Source organism: Lissotriton vulgaris, chromosome 2_1 (assembly GCF_964263255.1).
Source record: "Lissotriton vulgaris chromosome 2_1, aLisVul1.2, whole genome shotgun sequence".
In the NCBI taxonomy this organism is placed as follows: domain Eukaryota; kingdom Metazoa; phylum Chordata; class Amphibia; order Caudata; family Salamandridae; genus Lissotriton; species Lissotriton vulgaris.
The window spans coordinates 360,888,212-360,912,637 of record NC_141687.1 but is presented as its reverse complement, the minus strand read 5'-3'; the positions used below and the strand labels follow the sequence as shown (position 1 = coordinate 360,912,637).

The 24,426-nt window shown below is 45.5% G+C and overlaps 1 protein-coding gene across 1 annotated transcript in view; it reads right to left on the bottom strand.

Annotated features, from left to right (window-relative positions):
• The window catches only part of SPAG5 (sperm associated antigen 5), a 643,746-nt gene that overhangs the window by 598,789 nt on the left and 20,531 nt on the right, over window positions 1-24,426 (bottom strand). The window contains exons 3-5 of the mRNA XM_086955159.1: window positions 16,880-17,026; window positions 13,712-16,146; window positions 10,937-11,129 (exon numbers count right to left, since the gene is read on the bottom strand). Coding sequence (XP_086811285.1) covers window positions 10,937-11,129; window positions 13,712-16,146; window positions 16,880-17,026 — 2,775 coding nt within the window. The remainder of the gene's footprint in view (window positions 1-10,936; window positions 11,130-13,711; window positions 16,147-16,879; window positions 17,027-24,426) is intronic.

Sequence of the window (24,426 nt, the reverse complement as noted above, 5' to 3'; positions counted from 1 at the left end):
TCCAGCACATGCACTTAAAATGGCTTCCGTGGTAACTTGTATTGGCAGGAATCGAAATTTGCCTAGCTATAATGACGGTAAGTTTCAATTCTATTAAGGACACGGAGGCGAGAATTATGCTTTTTCCTTCTTCGCTTTATTACAACCAGAAAACACAGCAGCCAGAAAAAGCACCAAAACAACTTTTCTTTCAAGATCCAGGAAACAACAGTTCCAAAATCACAACATTCCAAGCATGAAACTACAAAGTCCATGACTCCACGGGTGCAGATCAGACGGAGTCCTTCCACAGTGTCCCTGTAGCCCAGATAGACGCTCCAACTCTACTGCTCCTCCTCTGTCTTTGACCTGCTACCCGATAATTTCATTGGTCTTGTTTCGCACCAGTATTCCCTGTAACAGGAAAAAATGCGTCAAAACCCATACCGGAATTGTTGAAGACAGCCAATTAAGAAAACCCACATCACCAGATTGAAACGACCTGCCCGGTCCTTGCTTACAATCATTTACTACTGCTAGGGAAATCATTGTGATATTTTAAAAATCGTGATTACTACGTTTTTTAAATAAACTGTCTGTGTTTTTAACTAACGCTGTATTTTGCTCAATTGATTTGAAAATTGTCTCACACTCACTTTAACTCCCCTATTCCCTGTTCCGCCGCGGGAAGTCCCGTTTGTTGCGGAGGGAAACCAGGGTAATTTCGGGCCTCACAGTCCACACAGCCGCCATCTTAGGACTGGTGGGACTGGTGGGGACGCGCTCTAGCTGACACAACATCCGGGCAAGAGCCTATTTAGCCCAATGCCCAGTCGGACGCGCAGCGGACGAGCGCAGCGGGCGTGCCGGCGGCGAGCCTGTCTGCACCCGTCCGCGTCGGACAGACGCCCAGCGCCCAGACCCCTGCCCATTCTGACATATAAAGCTACTCTAAAGCACAACTGCTTCTATTAGAGGCAGGTTCCTGTGAGCACCCGACCATCTTGCACAATATTGGTATCTCAAAGATTTCAAAGTGCGCTTCTGGCGGATTTCGGATACATAGCGTACCACCCATTCTCCTCTTTAGCCAGCAGCGCTCGAGCAGAGGTGGAAGCAGGTTTAATACTACTTGCCTACACTCACTGCCCACAAATCGATTTACCCATACCCCAGATGGCCTACCTGATAATCATAAAACCTTAAAAAAACATACTCAGAAATGTTAGATCAATGTCGAAACATAGGTACGAACTAGAAGCTCTATTAACTGACAACTCCGCTGACCTCGTTTTCCTCACAGAAACATGGGCGTCCGAAACGTCAGGACCTGACTGAAACATAGATGTTCCGAACGGCTACTCTGTGGCATATGCCTTCAAGGTTAAAGACAGAAATCAAACCGTCTTTTCCAGTCTTTTGGTTTATAGGCCCCCAGGACCCAGAGCCCCTTTTATTAAGGCTCTCCTCGCCTTTCTGGAATCCACCTCAGATGCAGCCACTTTCACTGTATTAGGTGACTTTAATTTTTACCTCGAGGAGAATAATAACACCGAGGCGGCCACCTTAATTGACAATTTCCAAAGCTTTGGGATGAACCAGATAGTTTCCAAACAGACGCACACTGCTGGACATACGCTTGATGGTTTCTTTACAAATAACGACCACATAAAGATTACATCGATCTTGCCAGTCTTATGGTCAGACCACGCAGCTATCTTCTTTAACCTACAAACGAATCTCTCAATCACTCTGCGCAGGGATCATACACTGCCAGTTAAAATTTGTCCCTGGAAACAGCTCCAAGCCAACCAAATATTGAATGTGCTTTCTAGGAATCCTGCACTACCCGGAACATACGATAGTAATAATGGAGCTAACCACTTTAACACCTGGATTAGCCAAGCAATGGACGAGTTAGCCCCAGAGGAATCTAAGAAACCTAGAAGACGAGCAGTCACTGCTCAATGGTACACCCCTGATATTAAACTAATAAAATGTAAATGTCGTCGCTATGAGCGGATCTGGTGATCTGATTATAGCCACCATAACAAGATAGAATACACCAAAATGTTACACGAATATAAGATAACGATAGTACATGCCAAATCGGCCTTCTTTATCAATGAAATTCAAGAGGCCTCAAATTCCTCAAAGGAATTATTTAAAACTGTTGCACACCTATCTAAGAGTCCTCGCGACACCATCTTTGTTCCAGATCAGAACTTTGTGGAGAATATGGCTCTATTCTTCCAACAAAAGGTCCAGGCGGTCTACGACGATCTTCATACCTCAGTCGCTAGAACAGCAGAGACCCATGGAGTCCCCTCACCACCTGATGTAATTAATTTCTCGCACTTCTCACATCTAGAAATGACACAGGTCACCACCCTGCTAACCCAGACCAAATCAAGATCACCTCTGGACCCCTGCCCTCCCTATATATTACACCGGATTCGAGACAATAAGCTCTGCTCTGACCCCCTTGCTCAATGAGGTCACAAGCTCTGGCATATTTCCTCAGAGCTGGAAGAAAGCATGCATCAGGCCTATCCTCAAAAAGGTAACTTTAGACCCTATGGAACTCAAACACTATCGGCCGATATCCTGTCTCACCTTACCAGCCAAAATCCTGGAAAGAGTCATGAACCAGGAGCTCATGAAATACATTGATCACAACAACCTACTAGACCCCTCACAACATGGTTTCTGATCATGTCATTCCACCGAATCTGCCTTAATTATGGCAACAGAGGATATCCGCAGAACAATGGATGAAGGTGGTAGAGCAGCCCTGATTCTATTGGACCTAACGGCAGCATTCGACACCGTTAATCATCAGGTCTTATTGAACAGGCTGAGGGCATTGGGCATTACTGACACTGCTCTATCTCTTCTTGAATCCTTCTTAGATGCCCGAATACAGCAAATCCGCTGGGGAGGTCTCCAATCTGAAGAGTTTTCGCTTCCGGGTGGAGTCCCCCAGGGATCGGCGCTCTCGCCTACACTGTTTAATGTATATATAACACCTCTTGCAGCTTTAATAAAATCACATGATCTGCATCTAGTGTCATACGCCGACGACACCCAATTGACAGTGTCACTTTCCCCAAACGGTGGAAGGCACGGCAGAACGTTTCAGAAATTGTCTTCTAGATGTTAAAAAATGGATGAGTCACAACTACTTAAAACTGAATACCGAAAAAACTGAAGTAATTGAGTTTGGTCAAAAACCATCCATCTGGAGTCACCTCTGGTGGCCCCCAGAGGCGGGCAGGTGTCCAGCCCCTGCCGAAAAGGTCCGAGACCTCGGATTTATGATCGACAAAGACCTTACATGCACAGCACAAATAAGTCAGGTAACATCGGCCTGTTTTTACACTATTATGGTGCTCAGGAAAATCTTCCCATACATACCTCTCAACTGAAGGAAAACAGTGATGGGAGCTCTAATAATGTCCTGGATAGATTATTGCAATGCACTCTATTAAGGTATAGGTGAAAAACAGCTTGCCAAACTCCAGTCAATTCAAAACGTAGCAGCCAGGGTCTTATTGAACCTCCCAAAAAGACATCCCACATCCCCAGCCTTGCGAGAACTTCACTGGCTCCCAGTTAGGCGTAGAATCCATTTCAAGGCCCTCTGTCTGGTTCACAAATCTCTCTATGGGAAAGGATCAGAGGATCCTAACAATCTCTTCCCTCGTTACTTGCCTTCTCGCACATTAAGATCTGCAAGTAAAGATCTGATCTGTTTGTCAAAAATAAGGAGAGAACGATGGGGTGGAAAATCCTTTTCCTACCAGGCTTCCAAATTGTGGAATACTCTGCCCCTAGCGCTACGCCCGGACAAGAACAGAACAAGCTTCAGGAAGGTGCTAAAAACTTGGCTCTTTCCTATGCCCTAATCGACCTTTGTACTGCCTTCTGTTCTACAGCGCCAAGACGCCTCAGCATAAGAGCGCTTTACAAATAATTCAGTCAGTCAGTCAGAAGAACAGCGCTACAGTGACGTCAAGAAATGATCAGAAAGAGGTTACTTTCTCACATACAGGAGGGTTCGCACCTACAGTGCAGCAGGAGGGATAATCCTCGCCTCCGTGTCCTTAATAGAATTGAAACTTACCATCACTATAGCTAGGCAAATTTCGATTCTATGGCAGGACCGGAGGCTCTGATTATGCTAGTTTAAAGCTTATCTACCACCAAACGTGCCACATCCACCACCGGTTTGAAATAAAACCGTTGAAATCAAATCCTCCAGACACGCCCCAAGAGCAAAAGCATTAGAAGCCATGGCGCCTCTGGCCAAATGGGCACCAAACTGCTTCGTATCAATGCCAGCCTCCTGCCTAACCCCTCGTACCCACCTAGCTATAGTGGGTCAGGACACAGCTTTACGAGGCTTACGAAGGGCAATCAAGAGTTGTCTCTCGCCCGGAGGACGAAGGTCTTGCATCATTTTCAGTCCAAGCCCCCACCATTTGGAATAAGCTACCGGAGGTGCTTCGTAGAGAATCTAATCTTCTCCGCTTTAGGAAATCCCTGAAGACTCTACTCTTCGGGGACGCGTTTACATCCCCGTAAGATAGGCCGGCAGTCCGCATCCCATCCACCCTTCTTCCTGTTGCTGTACTTGGTCAAAAGCGCTTTGAGACCCGTCGGTGATTTGGCGCGATATAAAACCCAGATACAAATACAAATACAAAATACATATCCTCATAGGCCTTAAGGCACTGCACTACACACAACTTAGGAACATCTGAGAAGGCTGGATATGAAATTGTTCGAGACAAAGATATAGTCAGACGTCCTACCGTAAAAGTCACCCCATCCGGGGAAAAAACACGCAGAGAAATATCCAACGTGCGAACATCCAAAACTCTCCGGCAAGAGACCAGACACAAAAGCATAGCCAAGTTAGCTTACAGCTCCTTAAGCGATAGGTATTTGTTCGCCTGCCAAGACAGGAAAAGATTCAACACCACGTTAACATCCCATAACAAAGAATATCGTGGTTCCGGCGGTGAGGACAGCCGTACTCCCCGTAAGAGCCTACACACAAAAGGATGCGCGCCAATCGGGCCCAATCCACCGGACAATGTGCTGTAGGATAGCCGAGCGCACAGCATTGACCGAACGATACGCCATACCGTCAGTAACCAACTCCGCCAGATAATTCAAGATGGGAACGACAACCGCGACCACGGGATCCAAACCCTGTCGAAGACACCAAGGTACCCACTTAGACCAAGCTGAGCGGCATCTCTTCGAAGTGGTGTCTGCCCAGGTTTTGGACAAAAGAACCTCAGCCGATCCCGAAAGGCCCGGGAGCGACCAACGTCACCGGAAAGCTGCCATGCCAGGAGGCGGAGACCCCACTTGCAGCACCAACTGATGGCGTTCTCCGCTCGGATTCAGAAGAAGATGAGGGAAGTGGGGGAGTAGGTTTGAAAAATCCCAAGAAAGTTTCAGAAGAACTGGAAACCACACTTGAGATCTCCAAAATGGCATCACCATCACCACTGTCGCCTTCTGCCGGCGCACCTGGGCCACCGCACGCACAATTATCGGAAAAGGCAGGAAAGCAAACCCTTGTTCCGGCGCCCAATCCTGGAGAAAGGCGTCTGTTGCTTCCGCCAACGGATCCGGCCTCCAACTGAAAAACCGGGGAACCTTATAGTTCAGACATGACGCAAACAGATCCACGAGAAGTGACCCCACACATCTGCCAACCACTGGAACACCTGCCTGTCCAGTTTCCACAGACTCACGTCCCTCAGGTGACCGGAGTGCCAATCGGCTACCTGTTTGGCTTGCCCCGGCAAGTGTTCCGCCGTGACAGAGATATGGTGAGAAAAGCAATAGCCTCAAAACTCCTTCGCCAAATTCGTTAGCGCTCGAGAACGCGTGCCCCGTAGATGATTGACTTAACGGACCGCTGAGACGTTGTCCATCTTTAGAAGAACACACGACGACACTCGGTTCCTGGTCCAGCACCGAACTGCGAAGGACCCCGCGAGGAGCTCCAAGCAATTGATTTGAAGAGACTGCTCTTCTAACGACCAAACGCCGCCTGTGGAGAAATGTTCACAACGGGCACCCCAGCCCGCTCTGCTGGCGTCGAACTCTATGACCAAGGGCTGATCGTAGGAGAGGCCCCGCCGAAGATGATAACCCTTCAGACGTTGCATCGCCCTGTATTGCAGTGGACCTGGGAATATTGCCTGAATGGAAGACAAAGAAGCCCTACCAGCCGGGCAATCTGCCCGAGAGAAGTCCGGAACTTGGAAATGGTTTGGCACAATTTGTGACGAATCTTTGCCATTTTGCGAGCCGGCAGACTCAACGTGGCCTTCACCAAGTCTATGATGAAACCAAGAAAACCCAGAGACTTGGTTGGGCACAGGATGGACTTTTGGCTGTTGACCACTAAACTCAGATCCTGGAGGAGAGAGACCGTCCGCTGCAGCTGAAGATTCAACCTCGACGGGCACTGTGCCATCAGTAACATATTGTCGAGATAGACTATGAGGCGGACGCCCTGCCCCTGCAAAAATTCCACAACCGGGTGGAGAACCTTGATGAAACACCATGGAGCGGAGGCCAGGTCGAACGGAAGAGCGGTAAACTCTAAGATCTGACCCCGCCAACGGAACTGAAGGAACCTGCGATGCGGAGGATGAAAGGGGACGACCAGATAAGCATCCTTCAAATCCAGACGGATTAATCAGTCGCCTTGAAGAAGGACGTCCCTGAGCAGATGGATCCCCTCCATCTTGAAGTGTCGGTAGACCAACCACCCATTGAACTCCTTCAGGTTGATCACCGGACGGCGTCCCCCATCTGCCTTGTCCACAAGAAAAAGATTGCTTAGGAACCCGTGAGGATGCAACTCTGAATGACAAATTGCCCCTTTTTGAAGTAGGTCCGACACCTCGTCGTCGCCCAACAGCCCATCCTCCTCTGAAAACACAATGGGATCCGGAGGTACTGGTTGACGCGGAGTGTCGTAGAACTCGACGTGAAACACGCAGACGGTATGCATCGAAAGTCAGTGCCTCCCAAGCCTCCTGGAGACGCCCCCTAATACGCAGGTGCGTGGCCGGAAGCACACACAATTGTTGCCGCCACCGGAATTGACCTTGGAAGCCCCTTCGGCCTCTGATACGCTGCCCACGGGTGGGGTACAATTCTGTATAGTTAGCTGAGGAATTATACTGCCCTCGACCGGAGCCTTGCCCCTTGTTGGGGTATTGCTGTTGGTGGCCTCGACGGCTGGGCGAGCGGCCCCTCCCATGCCCAGCCCCTTGGGAAAAATGACTCTGGAACACCCTTTTTATATTTGACTGCGCTTTGTCCAGAGACGTAAAGGTGGACATAAACTTGCCTAATTCCTTGACGAAGGGATCCACAAAAAGGCCTCCCTCCACCGAAGCCAAATCACCAAGCTTTGGGTCCAGCTTGATCAAAAGGAGAGCGACGGCGTAATGTGGAGATGGCGCAATTCGCATTCCCCACAAACACAACCGCCCGCTGGGCCCAATTCGACAGAACCTCCGGTGAAATAACTGAACCCACCGCCTTGGCCTCCTCGGCCATGTCTAGAATTTTAGTAAGTGGCCCAACGACATCCAGCAACTTGTCCTGACAGGACCGATCAATACTTATCAATACTTTTCCGAGGGTCTTTCATAAACTTGCCGAACGTTGTCATCTTAGAATCCAATTCAGGGGTGAGGGCCACTTTATGTTCCAAAGTTGGTAGAGGACATTCGGCCCTCAAACAACCGCGCGCCTCCTTCTCGAGTAGCTTGCGGAGGCGACCGGCCATGAACTTCGCCACCTTGTCCCCCGGTGCCCAGGCAGCGGAACGCGGATGAACAATCTTATCCGGATTCAGCATACCCGAAGCATCCTGAGGTAGTGTCGCAGAAGAACTGGCCAGTCTCCACGACCGCGAGGACCCGTCATTGTCATCTGTGTCTCCCGGCGAATCTCCATCTGGGGCCGGAGAAGGAGGGGGGGGAAGATTCCGCGGGCACCACGGACAACGAAGGCGCGGGGGAGCAGAGGACCCTCTAGCCAGAAAGGCAGAGCGCAACCGCTCAAAAGCCTCATTGTCAACCCCCTGCACCTCCCCAGTACCGTCCTGCACACAAACCTTCGTAGGGGGTGAGGGAGTGGCCTCCTCTGCAGCCGCAGAGGACGGCGCGGGGACCGCCGAAGCGGCCAGATGGGCTTGGCCTAACTTATCGCATTCCTGAATAATGCGGTCCGTCAACCGCTGTCCCATGGGTCCAACGACTTAGTTGACGCAGCGGTAAATAGAATTATCCACTGCATCATAGAAGTCATCATCAAATGGAAGGCACTCATGCACTTCCTCCTCCTCATAAGAGCCCTCCATCGTTGCTAGGATCTGCTATCAAGCTCTGCAATACCGGCAAAAAGTGCTAGAGGAGGCAAGCACCTCACCACCAGACCAAGCACCGCTTACAGAAGGGCAATGTGGGCAGCCTGGAAGACTGACAAAGGCGGCCACCAGCCAGCAAACTGAGGGACACGCACCCCGAAAGCGTGCTGCCCTCACGTCAGTGACCGGGCCTAACTGCCACCTTACGCGTTCAGAAGCGTGCACTGCGTGTCAAATCAAAAACGCCCTCAGACGGCACCGCGGTCACACCGCAATATGGACCCCCGCTGGGGCGTCGGAAGAACAAATGTGGGAAAGTATGGATCCCGAACCCGGGGCCTTTACAGTGTGGCAGCGGGGCAAGGCTCACGGTGACTCTGCTCCTGCAGCGCTCCTGGCAGACTAACGCGAGCGCGCCGCAGGAGCAGCGAGACGTGAGGATCCCCCTAGTGTGCATCCGAGGCACAATACATGACAGGCGGCGGCCGCGTAAGAAGTGATCGCTTCCACGGCCGGAGGGAATCTGCAAAAAACGAGAAAACACCTTAAGGCAATAAATGTCAATAACAGGGAACCAACAGCCCACGGGGGGGACCGCACGAGCGGAGATAACAGAGAACCCCAAAGAGAAAAGAAAAAACATGACATATCTGGCTGACTAGCAGCGAAGAAAGAGGAGGAGCAGTAGAGTTGGAGCGTCTATCTGGGTTTCAGGGACACTGAAGAAGGACTCCGGCTGATCTGCGCCCGTGAAGTCAAGGACTTTGTAGTTTCATGCTTGGAATGTTGTGATTTTGGAACTGTTTTTTCCTGGATCTGGAAAGAAAAGTTGTTTTGGTGCTTTTTCTGGCTGCTGTGTTTTCTGATTGTAGTAAAGCGAAGAAGGAAAAAGCATAATCAGAGCCTCTGGTCCTGCCATCGAATTGAATTGGCCAGCACACAGGCATATCTGCTCATGCAGATATGTCCACAAATGTAGTGTAGTGCACCCCGCCGTAGAGCTGGAAGGCCTGCTGCAGGGGCGAGGTACATATTCTGTATGCAGCATCTGTATGCATGGCACATAGGGCTGTGTGCTCTGTCATTTTCACTTTTGTCTGCATAAAGACATACAGCCTGCAGTGGCAATCTGTAGGGGTTTGGTGAGGGATCCCTTAGGGTGGCAAAATACATGCTGCAGGCCTTGGGGACCCTCTTTGATGTACAATTCAATAGAGACTTACAGGGTGTCAAACGTCTTGTCAACTTGGGGGAACAACTGTACACTTTTGGAAAAGAGGTCTGGCACTGGGTGCCTGGTTAGCAGGAACCCATTGCACTTACAGTCAAAATAGCATTGAATACCAGGGAAAAAGTGAGGGTGACCATGTCAAAAAGGAGTACTTTCCTTCAGCTGTCTGAAAATAAAATGCATACAAAATAAGCAATTTCAAAAGAACGTTTTACTAAACTATTGTGCAAGTTTAAATACCATTCTTCTGAGACATCTCCCAGTAAAACATGTTTGGTGCATGCAATATTTACAAAAATATTCTAATGTTAATAATGGAAAATCAGTGCAAATTCGCTGTAGGTAACATGAAGATTAATTATGGGACAGATTCTCAAAGAAAGTCACAAAAGTGTACCTGCAGATCTGACGCATTCACAAGTGTTTACAGAATAGGTCTGAATACTATACCTCTAGAAAAATGTTTATTAATTCTATTGTCGCAAGTATACATTTGTATATTTGTTCGCGTCAAAATCTGCTGAGCAATTGCAAGTTCCCTTTCTCTAGAGCCACATTCCTCCACTCCCACCCAAACTGGAAAAGGTTTTGCTCCCGCCCTGGTCAGGAGTAAATTTCCAATCTTTTCAAGTTGGGAGAGGAGATGGAGAATACCCTTAAATATGTTAGTTTCTGGGTGTTTGCACAGACTGTGAGACCATTCCAAGGCTTGCTCTCACACTTTCTGCCTACTTCCAAGCCCCCTGTATGTAGATTTGAAGAAACGCTATATAATGAAAGTCTTGCAAGAGTTCAGACCGATATAATAAAAGCATCTCCAATTATGCTGAGACACTTATCAGAGCTCCATTAGAAGCAGAACGCTGCCAAGGCTGCATCATGGCACCAAAAGCCAGGGCAAATGAATTTTTATAGGACAGATTGCTGAAGCATCGCGTTTCTTGGAAAGGGAGATATTTTCTATAAAAAATAAATTCCTGTCTTTCGATTAGACTGTGGCGCTATATCAATTTCCCTTCCCCTCCTTGGGTACCCTGTGAGTGTTCTACAAAGGAACTAGGGACAGTCACTAATATTGGATACTGGTGTGCTGAGAACAGTGTTATTCTACCAGTGTTGGATACTTACTAGTTGTTTTACAAGATGAAAAGGAAACTGAAAAATATGTTTTTTAAATGGAACAACTCTATAGCACAGATTTCTCAAACTTCACCCCATTTTCTTTTCAGGCCAGTGCAAAATTATCTCAAAATCACCCTAAGCAAAACTATAGCAAATTCAAAATAAAGTCAAGCCTCAATTGATCTTACCTCAGATATGTGGATGACATCTGTCTGAATGCAAGCCTCTCTTTGTTCTGATGGGCCTAGATAGGTAGGCAAGCCCCGGTTCTGTTGCCAGTCCTGAAGTTGGCGGGAAAGTACTTCAATCACAGTCAGAGTGTTCTCTAGACGATTCTCCAACTCCTGTCGAGGGATAGTGCTCAAATGTTCCCGCGAAAAACTAGAGAGAATCCACAGAATTTAGATCTGAGAAGAATTCAGAATGCATTCCTAAAAGCAAGTAAATTCCCAAATGGCTGTAGATTTAATGTTTAGTTCTAAAGCCATCCCCTTGCCCACTCTCATCAACCCAAGTGGTGTGCAAGTTAATTTGACGGTGTTCCATTGCACCTGTAAGCGTTTGTAGGCCTGGAAACCTTGAAAGCCAGTTGTTAGTGACCTGGCGCTTCGGTGAGTGTTTTTTATATACTAAAAAGGATCAAACTCTTTCATAGGTCTCAGCATAGAAATGCAACGCTAAAGTTGAAAAATGTGTATAATTTCAGCAATCCTTGGGTTAATGTAGGCACTTGGCCCAGTCATGAAATAGCTTGCATTTTATTACATGAATGGCTGCCTCTCCCTAACCTGCCTCTGAAATATTGGTAGGTCTGGGAAGCAGACAAATGCGATACTGGTTACCAGTTCCAGCTTTATAGCCAGCAACATTTCAAATGCGGAGCCCATGGAGAGAATTCACACTTCTAAAAGGTCAAAACAAACTTAAGTACTAGAAGGAAGAGTGCTACGTCTAAAACTCCTAGACCGTCTCAAGGTGCCACATGACATGATGCAAATGAGCAGACTGAAAGCGTGCAAATTTGTAGAGCAGCCTATCACAAGTTAGCTTTATCACAAGCAAGACTGAGCAACAGACTGTTATATGCAACGATCACCTTAAAATCTCATCAGAGCTGGGACATATTCCGTTGAATGACATATTTTTCGTTTGATTGTCTGGTTTCTATTTAGTCACTACAATGAAAGCTTAAGAATTCTAGGCACTCATATGTCAGGATCGACTTTGAGCAATGAATTTGGGTCCGGAATGGGATAGAATCAGTCCCATCAATCTTGCATTTATATGAGTAATCAGGTTAGTGAGTCAGTCATGTCTCAAGCTCTTCTTTATATGACACTCTCCGTCACATCAATACTTCAATACACAATGAAAATCAGCAAACAAAAATACTTAACAGTCCAATTTTTAAAATACATATCTGTTTACCATGAAGAATTGCTCGGCACTCACGACAGAATGGATGCTTATAGTTGCAAATCGATGGCACTCATTTTATTAGCCTCAAAATGAGGAATGGCTGAGCAGACTCCCTGGATGCAGTGTTTCATGAGTCCACTTAACCCTCCGCAAAGGCTTCACGCAATAATTTTGACATATTAAAATGTGTCAAGTACAATTTATTTTTCACTACTACCTGACGGTTGAGTGGAGACCTGATTGGTCAAGCAACTTTATGAAGCTACTTGACCTGTAGATCTAGGGTAATTTGTTGCTTTTTTTAGGATCTGCAATCACGCCCCTATAGGAAGTTGGGATTTGTATTCCAGAGTTTGACTGTCTGAAGACCAATTACTATTCTGAAAAAACTTTACATATGTACCAACTCATGCTCTTCTATATTTCACACCACCCCACCTGTTACTTTACTTTCTCCTTCCATCCCTCATTGCCTGCTAACAGACAGTGGCCTACTCAGAATACATTATCGCTTAATTTGCTAATATACTCACATTTCAGGCACGCATATGCTATGCAAAAGGCTCATTGCCTCTAAGCTGATCCATATTTTTCACTCTCCAAATGCCATCTCTGCTCTCCACAATGAGTGCGCCAAAGTAGGCTTATGGTGGCATAACGCACTACACAAATATAACATTTATTTACTCAACAAATGCATCAATGCCATCTAAAGATAAAGTTTCCCCTCATACTCAGAAAGGGTGAACATGGAGAATAACACTATGTGCAATGATTATTAAATTGCAAATTAAAAGCACCCATAATTTACAGCAGTTTTGTAATCTCAGAAACCATGGTATTAAGCAACATGAACAACAACAAAAAACCTTGTGGAGTTGTAGATAAACAAAAGCAGTAAAATATAACCTGGCAATCTAGTTGGACACATACCACCCATATCAGTAATGCAAGATTTATCACTGCTCCAGGTGTTATGCATATAGATCTTGTTAACAAGCTGCACAAAGAATACAGAGTTGCAGTCATTAACTATTACCACCTCTACTTAGAGACAACAAAACTGTCAATGACTACTGGGGATGCACGATTATGAATGTAAATGTATGGTGGCAGTGTTTCAATACTATGCATGTGTCACTGTTGCACCTCCTAAGGTACAATAGCACCAACCGCTTACTCATAACCGTGAAACACCTATTATCATACTTCAACCTTACAGTGCACATAAATTACAGGGAACATTGAAGTATTATATTAAACAGGATACATTTTTACAAGCCTTTACTGGTTGTTTTGGATTGTGAGGGTAGCAACTCTAAGGCTTAATGGGCAACTATTATGGCCTTGGGATAATGAATATTTTGGTTTTAACTCCAGAACTTGTAATTGCAAATTTAGAAGGTGCCCCCTGCAACTCTCATGACACTGATTCCAAGCACCACACCATACAATTGTGAAAACATCAATAGCTGTGCCTGAAAAGCTATTTTCTTTATGTATGTAAAGAAAAAAAAAGCATGGATTTGTATTCAGGGACTTACTTCCATAGCAAGGAATCCGTTACATCCCCACTGTCTTGCGTGCATGGTTTCCGTCTCACCCGAAGGCTGCCAAAACTAGCCGAGGTATTTATGCTCTTCTCCATAATCATGATAGGGGTCATCCATGTGACAGCACTGGAACGGGAAATGGGAGTTACATTTGTACCAGCCTCTTGTTGAGGGACAGGAGACCATTCCATTTGCCTAAAGATATCACTTGCAGAAATGTTCATGCTTTTCTCCAGCAGGTCTAAGGGCGTGAGCCAGGTGACTAAAGCAGATGTGGAGAGTGGTGTCATACTGGTGTTGGATTCTTGCTCAGAAACGGATATTGACTTACTCGGACACATATCTGTTAATGCTGAATCGAGATTCACACGCTTCTCAGGTAAATTAAAAGTGGAATCTCTGGTCAGATCACAAGGACTCAGGACTTGTCTGCTACTTTCAAACTTGGAAGACAATGGTGTCGATGGGGGTTCTAGGTTAGCTGGCTTCTCTCCAATGCCCGAAGGTAGCACACCACTGTGCAAACCATGCTCTTCTGCCTTTAACATCCCAATATGTTCTGTTGTACACAAAGCAGCTGTAGATTTAGCAACTGTTTCAGCTGTTGGCTTAATGCCCGAAGAGGCTTCATTCCATGCCTCGGTTTGAAGAACCGGTGTTTTGCAGGGTGTGGCTTGAGAAAGGCAGCGGTGTCCCAACCGATTCTCACTAATAAAACGCTCCAAGCTAGCATTCAAGTCCCATTCAGAGAGTTGCAGAATAGTTTCATCCTCAGGAAGATGAGTAGTTTGTGGGCCAGGGAACTCTGGCCCCATAGTTTGCTTTGTACTAGGCAACATACCTGCGTTTTTGATTATTCTGAAAGTCTCCATTTCAATGAATGGGTCATGACTGCAGCTCGTCTGCCTTAGAACACTTCCTTGATATTCACAGATAGTAGAGCGCTGAACAGTCTCCTGCTCACTGCAGCCTGAGGGCTCCATACCCTTTTCACTGCTGCCAAATTTGACCCCAACTATATCGTCTTCTGAAGAACCAGTTAAGAGTGGGGCAGCTTTCTCCTCTTGCCCACCATTAAGGAGGGGGTCTCCATTCACATGCAAGGGCAGTAGCCGACCATTCACCATGCTGCTACTCAACTCTAGTGACTTGTCCATTCCAGAACAGAAGGGTAGAGAAGAATCATCATTTGTGATCACGGCTGGTGTCCTTTCACTGATAACAGCATTCAGTGGTGAGCATTCTGCTTCCCCCTTACCACTGGGGTCAAGTAAACTCTCACCTTGAATGTCATTCAATGACTGTGCACAACCCACAGTCCGTACGCTTAGCACCCCTTCCTGAGCTGTAACTCTACACATGGTTAGTGCATCCAAGTTCTCCTCTTGGAAGATGAGCTCCTCATTTTTCAATGGAAAGATAGCAGCCAGCGACTCGTCTCGATTCCTCTCAGTCATGGTTCCAGGAGGTCTGGTGCCTATTTGGTTAACACAGCTACTACTCTGGTGCAATGTAGATGTTGAAGAAAGGCAGTGGAAATCAGGGTATGCACAAACATGTTTTCTAGATGGAGTTTGAGGGAGCCCCTCCTCACTGCCTGGCTCATAGCAATGATGCTTGATATGTTCTACCTCAAATGAAACAGGCAAGGCTCCTTTCCTTCCTTCCTTACAAAGAAAAACTCTTCCCTTTTCATTTGTCTCCAGGACTTGATGATTTAATACGCCAGTTGATTCAACAGTTTCAGCAGCAATTCTTCTCCTCTCAGGCTCAAGAGAAGCATGCATTAATGTGAGAGGGCTATAGGCAGATACATCACACTGAAACCCCTGTTTGCATTTGTTTTCCAGAGACGGTGCAGCAGTAGACTCGCTGGCAGTAGAGGAATGTGCATTGGGACCCTGGTTGTCTAAACTACAGATCGAAGGTTCCTTTTCTCCTTTGGATAAGGAAACTCCAGCAGCAGGGTCCAAATGCAAATATGTCATCACTGTCTCCTGGCCTGCCATAGACTTAACAGCAGCACTCCTATCTGGACTTAGCCATGCCATGATGCTTTCACCATGGTCCTTTGATTGCAGGTAGGACTCCCTCGTCTCTGGCACTTCAAATGGCGAGACTAGTGATTTGTGCAGAGTTAAATTAGAAGCAAACTCTCCTTTTTGTGTTCCAATACTCTCTGGTTCCTTGGGGGTGTTACTTGTGAATTTCGAGTAAAGGCCTATGCTTTCCACATCATCCGACACAAAAGGTTCACCTTCTGAAGTTACATCTACAGGGAGACTCATGTTTTCTGTACCAGAGTCCAGGATGGTACCGGAGAAAGGCAAGTGATTGGCCAACTTGCCCTCTGTTTCTAGCATCTGCTGAAGTGGAATATCAGCGCAAACATTGACTGGCGTTCCCATTTCAGAAACATGAGCCATCTGTAAAAAGAAATAAATATTAATTATAATAAATGAAATAAAATAAAAATTTATATTAAATGCAATCAGGAAAGGACTGCAAAGAAGATAAAGCAACAATAAGAAACCACTGGCAAACAAATTATTTAACATATCAGTATAGAAAAATAATTATATTCTTCTAAAAAAAACTTTTTTAAGATTAGTTAATTCAGGAAAACGAACTCGTGGAACTCTTGGATCTATATCCTGAATAGTCTGTTGAAGAACTTGAACGAGAGGTTTACATATAGCCCGAAACAACAAATCACAGTTCTCAATGTTCATCAGAGAGGAGCACATTATTTCACCCCCAAAGCTCGCTTGAGAGCTGGAGGGATAAGGCCCCAAGACCAGGGACATTAGCCTATCACACAGAACAATGGTTCGATTGGCCACTTCGGTCCACCTAAATGCTGTGACCCTTCTCTAGAGGTTACCATGAGTTATGAGGAAAATCAAAAACTGTGCAAAGGCATATAAAGACAACTTCAGCACTGCAGTTTGAAGCAGCTCATAATAGCGCGTTAAAAAGGCCCAAGGATGTGAGGAACAAAAAAGTTTCATTCTATTCAGACACACAAACTACAAGTCCAAAAGATTTCTCGGGGAAAAAAAGAGACTTACAGGGAAGAGCATGATCTAGCACAAACATTTTAAATTGGCAAACACTTGGCCATGGTTTTCAAGGAATTTACATATTGCATGAACTTGCCTGTGTGGGCATCTTGTTCAGTAGTGGGGTGAGCATCCTCTTGCTAGACAGAGAGCATGTTTGGTTTGGGAGCTTGGGTTCTGAGGTGGCATTGGGCTGCAACATGAGATCCCGGAGGGGTGTTCGCACCCCTGACTTCCGCAGCAACTTTTATGGGAGAGAGCAGAGAGAGGTTAAAGAAAACCATTAAAGCTGCAGTACAATAGCCAACAGAAATGGAGAATACAAAGGGAGACAAACAACATTCACACAAGTATCAAATTATTTAGTAGTTCAATGGTCAGGTGATAAGGTTCCGTCATATTGCAATCACACTTCAGAAACAAAAAAAAACAAATGCATGGCATTGGGTATTTAGGCTGAAGCACTTATTTGAAAGATTGGAAGCACTGGCAGACCTTGCAAGACAGCTCTTGCAAGACAGCACATCCCGCCCCTGTTCAAAGCAGTGGGCTACATATAGGTGTACCAGGTGCAATGCTGAGCATTTATGGGAGGTACAGTCGTGTTTAATTTATCTTGCCTCTTCAAGCATCTCAGTTGGAGCTTCTACTATTTGATCCCATGAGAGTTGGGGGATAGAGGTGCACTAGGTTGAAGTACCTGAACACATGTACACTCCTATTGTTCTGGGTAATTACAGTTTTGTCACATCTTTTATGTTTGAGGAGTGTTAATGTCTATCAAGTAGACTTAGGTGCTCACATCTGCACCAGAAACACCATCTTCGCCCCCTCGACCACTGGACTGTTTAACTCTATTTACTACCAGAAACAAAAAAGCTAATCACAAATTAATTTTATCATTTTGCTCTTCACAAGGGTTTCAACTTCAAACAGGACTCAATTCAGTCAGACATGCTGCATTCTAGGGCTTTTAGAATTGCTTTCAATACTGTTATTATCGGCTCAGAATTTCCAACATGAAAAGTAATGTTACCTTAAATGCCAACATTGGCCGAAGGGGGTCACAGCTGGTACCAACTATGTTTTCAAATTTTCAAGGTGCTCTAGTCCATTAAAAAAAACTCACATACAAAACCAAAAGTAAGCTTGGCTCACATATTTCCATTAAAACAAGCACCAACAATGCCAATCATTTTGACTTTTGTGTAGCAAAGCTTTTTATTCTATGCTCCACTATCACACAATACAGATGCAACATCGCAGCAGCAGGGTAATCTTCCATAAACAATAATAAGTAAACAAAAAGTGGAAGCAGAAGGAGCAGCTACAGACGTTACGTTTCTTTCGCAAACAGAACAGGAAGCAACAGTGCAAGCTGCCCTTCATCAAAGAATAGGTACGACTGTACAATTCAAACTCATCTCCTCATAGAACAGGTACAAATAAGCAACAGCAGTGGATATGTTCTTTCTGAACAGAACAGGTGCAGGGTGGTAGCAGTAGTTCGGTCATCCCTCTCCCAATGGATGGGTGCAGGTGGGGAAACTTAAGTGAAGGGATCACACTTCAAAGAACAGATGAATCTTGGCACTGGCAAAACAAAATGCTTCCCTCTCACAGTGAAGGCAACAGTAGGACAAGCTTCCGATTACTGCAGAACAGCTCCAGCACTGCACTGCATCAGTAAGTGTGCAAGACCTGTATATCATACACAGCTCTCTGGCGCATGTGTGTAGTCCACTGTACTGAGTGCACAGGTAGTCAATACACAAATGCTGAGGTAACTATAAAGTGTGCCTCCATGCAGTTTTGTCATCAATTCCGTAATAGCAAATGATGAAGTGATATTATTAATGATGTCGCAGAACATGTCATGAGTGATGTAATATGTGGGGTAATTTTCAGTGAACAAGTTATAATTATCTTGGAGCACGAGTAATAGTTACTTGAGATAACTATCATGGGCAAGTTTCTTTATTTAAAACAACATGTTTTAACTGACATTTTCACCTACCTAGAACATCCATTTAACTTTTTTCAGTGAATATCTAAGGTTTGTTTTGGGGGGTTTTAAATGCAAAGTAAGATATATTTATCATATCCAACTAGAACGCCACTTTATCCTTTGTTTTTTTTCCGAGTAAAATGCCAGGGTTTTCTTTAATGTAAAGGAATGTTTTATTACTATACGTAAAAGCCATGAATGGCTGACCGAGCCTGTGCCCAAGATCTGCATCCAACCTCCGCGGGCAGCCACTCCCCGACATGCGAAGGCTTTGCATTATATATGTATATTTCAGCTCTAACAACTTACGTCATAAATCGCCAATAATTACAATCAAACGTATATTTCAATTATACACACACAATGCAATGTTTATTAACAATTGATTAAACAATATTTAAAAAAGGTTTATAAAAAATACATGTCTGTGACTCTTTTTCCATAGTTGTTCTTATTACATTTTGTGGGTGAAAAATGTGAACATAAATAGTCAACCTTTTTTTTTTTTAAGACTATTTTTCTATTAACATTTTTAAGTCCAAAAAATACAATCATAAAAGCAGTATCAAGAGGGCCTTGTATTTTTGTAATACATCTTCAGGCTACATAAAACCCAGCCATAGCATCAGCCCTTTGAGGTGTCCCACTCCCAGCTATAGAGCAAAAGCTCCAGCTTGGGAGAAAGTGCATTTAAAAAATATGATAGGTTCTCCTGGGGTCATGGTTTCAATGACCCAGAACACTTACTGAGCTTTTTTCTAATGTTTTTTCTAATGTTGCTGGGGTGGGGCTGCAGACTTCATTGTAGCCCCTTACCCTTCTAGGGACATCACTAAAACAAATAAACATGTAAATAACCACGCAGGGCATTATGGGGTGCTCTTTGACGAAGCACAGAATTAATATGCGGCTATGGGTACTCTATTATTATTTTTTTTTGCTTTTTTGTTGATGTGTCCTGGTCTCACAAGGGGCAACCACATATTTATTTTTTTAGGTGGGCAGCAAGAGAGCCCCAGGGTCCCTGCCGGCTCCCTGCAAGTGGCCCCATTTCTTGGGGCCCATGCAGGAGCTAGCAATTTGATATTATTTGTGGGGTGTGTGGTAAATTAAATATTACCCGGACATAGTTTCTATACAATAATAAAGAATAAGGATAGCTCATAAAAATGAGAGGCAGAGTCCGTGGTGTCCGAGTCAAAAGGGCTTTAATACAATGACTCGAGTCAGTGGAGAATCGGGTTCCATCACCACTAAAGTTCAGGAAGGGTCGATATCGGACGTTTTATTCACACAACACATTATATATAGTAAAGCCATACAATTGCAATGAATAGAGAAGGCGGTACACTCCAGGCGGAGCAAGTGAAAGAGAGAGATAAGAATACATGGGCGTGAAGGAAGGCGTGTAAAGAGGCATACACGTGGGTGTTCACTTGATGAGTCATAGGTGTGTCATAGATGGGTGGATGCATAGAGGAGGTCTGCAGAGTCAGCAGAAACCTTTACCCTACATGTGCGCGTAACTGGTCATGACGTGAAATTGACGTATAACTGGGGAGAGCTGGGGGGAGCTGACTTTAGCACTAGTAGAGGAGTCTGGAGTCTGGGATGTCAGTACGACCTGCACCTTTGGCACATCTGATATCTTGTGTTTGGAGGATGTATTGTCTGAAGTAAAGGTCTCTCGAGTAAAGGCTGTTCATCACTAAATGCTAGTGTGCGCATATATTTCTTCGTGCATTGCGTGGGGACCATGGGCTTTCTATGGCAACGGGTTCAGTAAATCACTTGCATGGAGACAGGAAGGCTAGGCCCTATGCTCTGAAGGCGGAATATGTTTACCTCTTTCACTAGACTGGAATGTTTTTGCGGAGCTGAGCAGATAACTGTAGGCAAAATACCGTCTTGGCAGGCAGGCCAGGCCGGGCACCTCTCGGCTGAGCAGGGAGTAAGGGAGAGGTCAGGGATGCATACCTAAACTGCAGCTTTCAGAGTCAGAAGAGGCTCGGAGCCTGAATTCAGGGCCTGGCTCGGCTGTGCCACAAAAACGTGTGCTTCTCGACTTTTAAACGTGTACCATGTAAATGCATTGGCAACGTAGGCCTCAGTGCAGAATTAACGTCTCATTCATGGAAGGCCTAATAACTGACATGTTAACATAAGACGGAAATGCAGGGGCCTTATTATTACAGGCAAGGGAAGGGAATTACATGATAACACGGACATACATGGGGCATAGGTACATGGATAGGGTGTGAGTGGGGGACACACTGGCCACATAAAATTTCTATTTCCTCATTCCCTCCTTGTCCCCTACTGTGCCCTTTAGGATACATCTATATTCATGAGACCATCTATTTGTTCATATAGCATCATTTTCTCATCCTTTGTCATTTGTGCACGGGAGCGTGAACGTGGACGGGGAATACAGGCAGTGGCACACAAGCCGCAAATCGCTGGGCCACATTGCAGAGAGACAGCAACTGAATACTACGAGCAGTATTATTCCTAGGAATGACAATACTTTCCATTCCCAGGCTGATATCACACTCCAGAGCCAACCGGACCAAGTCCAGGTGCCTGGATTCTGGTGTATCTCGTGAGCTATCTTATGGAGCCTTGTTATTGCTGCATACACTGATGGTGCGTTATTAGGAATAAACACACAACAACTGGAGCCGATCACTCTACAAGCTCCGCCCCTATCGGCCAGAATGACGTCAAGAACAAGGCGGTTCTGAAGAACAACAAGTCTCATAGCAGACTGTTCCTCGGTTAAGTTTCCTAAGGCAGAAGTAGTCTCATTCACTACTGCTTCCAAAGTTCTGGTTAATTTGCGTATTAATTTACTGTTTTGGATGGGACCTACGAACCAGAAATATCCTTTAATATAATCCTTGTACTGGTCCCACGCTGACTCAGTGTAATAGATAACTGGGGAAAGGTCCCTCTTATGTCTAACATGTACAAGTCGGGAGTCTCGATGATAATGGGATGGGGCTAGAAAAACAGGTGGCAGTAGGAACGCAATATAACACGTTCCACCCCAGCCTAAGGGCAGACGTACATAAGCTGTCTGACCGCAAATGAAATAGGAATGTCGGGAAGCTTTGAAAGTAGACTTTCCTTTATCATTGAATTCGACCACAGTATTACAATCACTGTGTCCCAAGTGCACTGAACCATTCTTTCTAACGCACAATTCACCTTTTACTGGTAAAACTGTTATAAACGGTGAACCTGTATTGGTCTCGGACTGGACATTCAGAATCATGAGGTTAAGGGAAACATTCCCTAATTCGTACACTACATTTTCTAGATCTGTTCCTTTCCTTTGGGGAAAACCATCTTTGTCGGGAAAACATGCCTTATTCATTACTATATTCAGGTCCCCCCAAATCCATTCACTCTGGGAATTTGTGAACTGTCTGTCTTGTGTTGATGACATTAAAGCAAACCAGGCTCCGCACGAACCATTGTGCGAAAACGGATAAGGAAAGAGGGGCAGAACTCCCTTCATTTTCTGATAAGGTGGGAGTCGGCCACATACCCAGCAATTTGTTACATTGCTGGTCTGGTGAGAATGGTGTAACATACGAATAAAAGTGTTATTGCGCAGTGCTAGTCGATATGACAATTCATGGGGTGGCAGGTCGCTGAATGTGTGCTCTACAGTGTCATTGAAAGAAGAATGTATATGTGAACCAAGAGGAGGAAAGAAAACATGTAGCGTCAAGCTTATACATATAATCGATATACTATAAAAAACATAATGATCAGAGTTACTATGCATCTACTGCGTAAGTTCTTGCAGTACTTTTCTTTCATCTTTTTTTGCCTATCTCTCTGGCTATTTGGGTCTACGATCTTATACATGTCAGGAACCTGTCTAACCGCTTCACCCGAGGGGGACTTAAACAATTAAACGCTGTCTGACTTACTAGACCGTAGTTTTTGTCTATACTCTTGTTGCGGAGTCTTTTCTAGCAAAGGGGGTTTAGAGTCAATATTTTCGGGACAGTTCTCAGAATCCTTTACTGAACAAAGTCCATGGAAACGTTTCACATGATGGGCGTGGAGCCATCCTTTTCTCCCCTCGACCTTGACGGCGGTCCTCGTCGTCAACAGGACCAACTTGGGTGCGCGCCAGCGGGGCTCCAGAGGGCTTGAACGGTCGAAATTACGGACAAACACCAGGTCTCCCGGAACAATTGCATGAGTCTTCACCTGGGTGTTGTCGGGGAAGGCAGCTGCAACCTGTGAACGACAAGAAAGGAGTGCAGACATCAAGGAAGCCAGGTAATCTGTCAGCATAGTACTGTCAACATCTGTTATTTTTTTTGGCATAGGCGTACCCCACATATTCGGCGGTCTGCCAAAAACCACCTCGTACGGGGATAGTCCGGTTCTGGAATGAGCTACCATACGCATGTAAAAGAGGGCAACCGGCAAGGCTACCATCCAATCCACGCCTTTGTCTGCACAGACCTTCGCTAACTTTGTTTTGAGAGTCTGATTGTGTCTCTCAACGAGACCTGCTGCCTCTGGGTGCCGTACGCAATGGAATTTCCACTGGTACCCTAACAGAAGAGATACTTGTTTCATCAGTTCAGAAGAGAATGGCTGTCCATTATCTGAGTACACGACACGGGGCAAGCCGTATCGCGGGAAGAATTCTCGGACCAACTGCTTGGCAGTGGTCACAGCAGTGTAATCTGGGACTGGGTACGCTTCCGTCCATCTAGATAGGGCACATACAATTACGAGGACATACTTGAATCCTCGACATCTGTCCATCTGAATATAATCCATCTGGAGGACTTCAAAAGGGTGGTCAGGAGGATGAAATCCACCATGTTCCACGGGAATGCCTTTACCTGGATTGAACTGACAACAGATCATGCAGGTACACACTTTCTGTTTTGCTGCTGCACGTAAATGCTTGTTGAACCAGATGTTCTGTATACTGTCTAACATGGCTTTTTCCCCTAAGTGAGCTGGACTATGTGCTGTATTTATGATAGCTTGAACCATGGAGTCAGGGAGGAACCACGTGGCTTTGCCTTTTGTCATCCATCCCTGATCTGTCTGGACCCCTCCTTGTTCAGTCCATTTCTTGATTTCGTCTGGAGTGGCATGTGTCTGTATGTCGAGTACATCTTGTGAGGGATCCCTGACTGTCTTGCAATTTGTCAGTGATGGTACTTCAGTCTTTGTCGTGTCAGTTGGAATGTCTGTTTGAGTCTGGGCTGTAAGTTTAGCTGTTCGATCTGCCAGGTCGTTACCCTGTGAAATAGTATCTGTGACTTTAGTATGTGCCTTGCACTTCATGATGGCTATTGCTGTAGGCAAGTGTATTGCATCTAACAGAGCTTGAATGAGGGGACCATGCTGTATTTTGGCCCCATGGGAGGTCAGAAAACCTCTCTCTTGCCAAAGAACTCCAAAGTCGTGTACGACTCCGAATGCGTACTGTGAATCTGTGTATATGTTTACTTTCAGGTTCTTGGCTTGTATGCAGGCTTGGGTCAGAGCAACAAGTTCTGCTGCTTGGGCAGACAGGGTGTCAATACGATGTGTCTCTATGACTTCAGTATCAGTGGTCACTGCATACGCGGCCACTAACTCTCCTG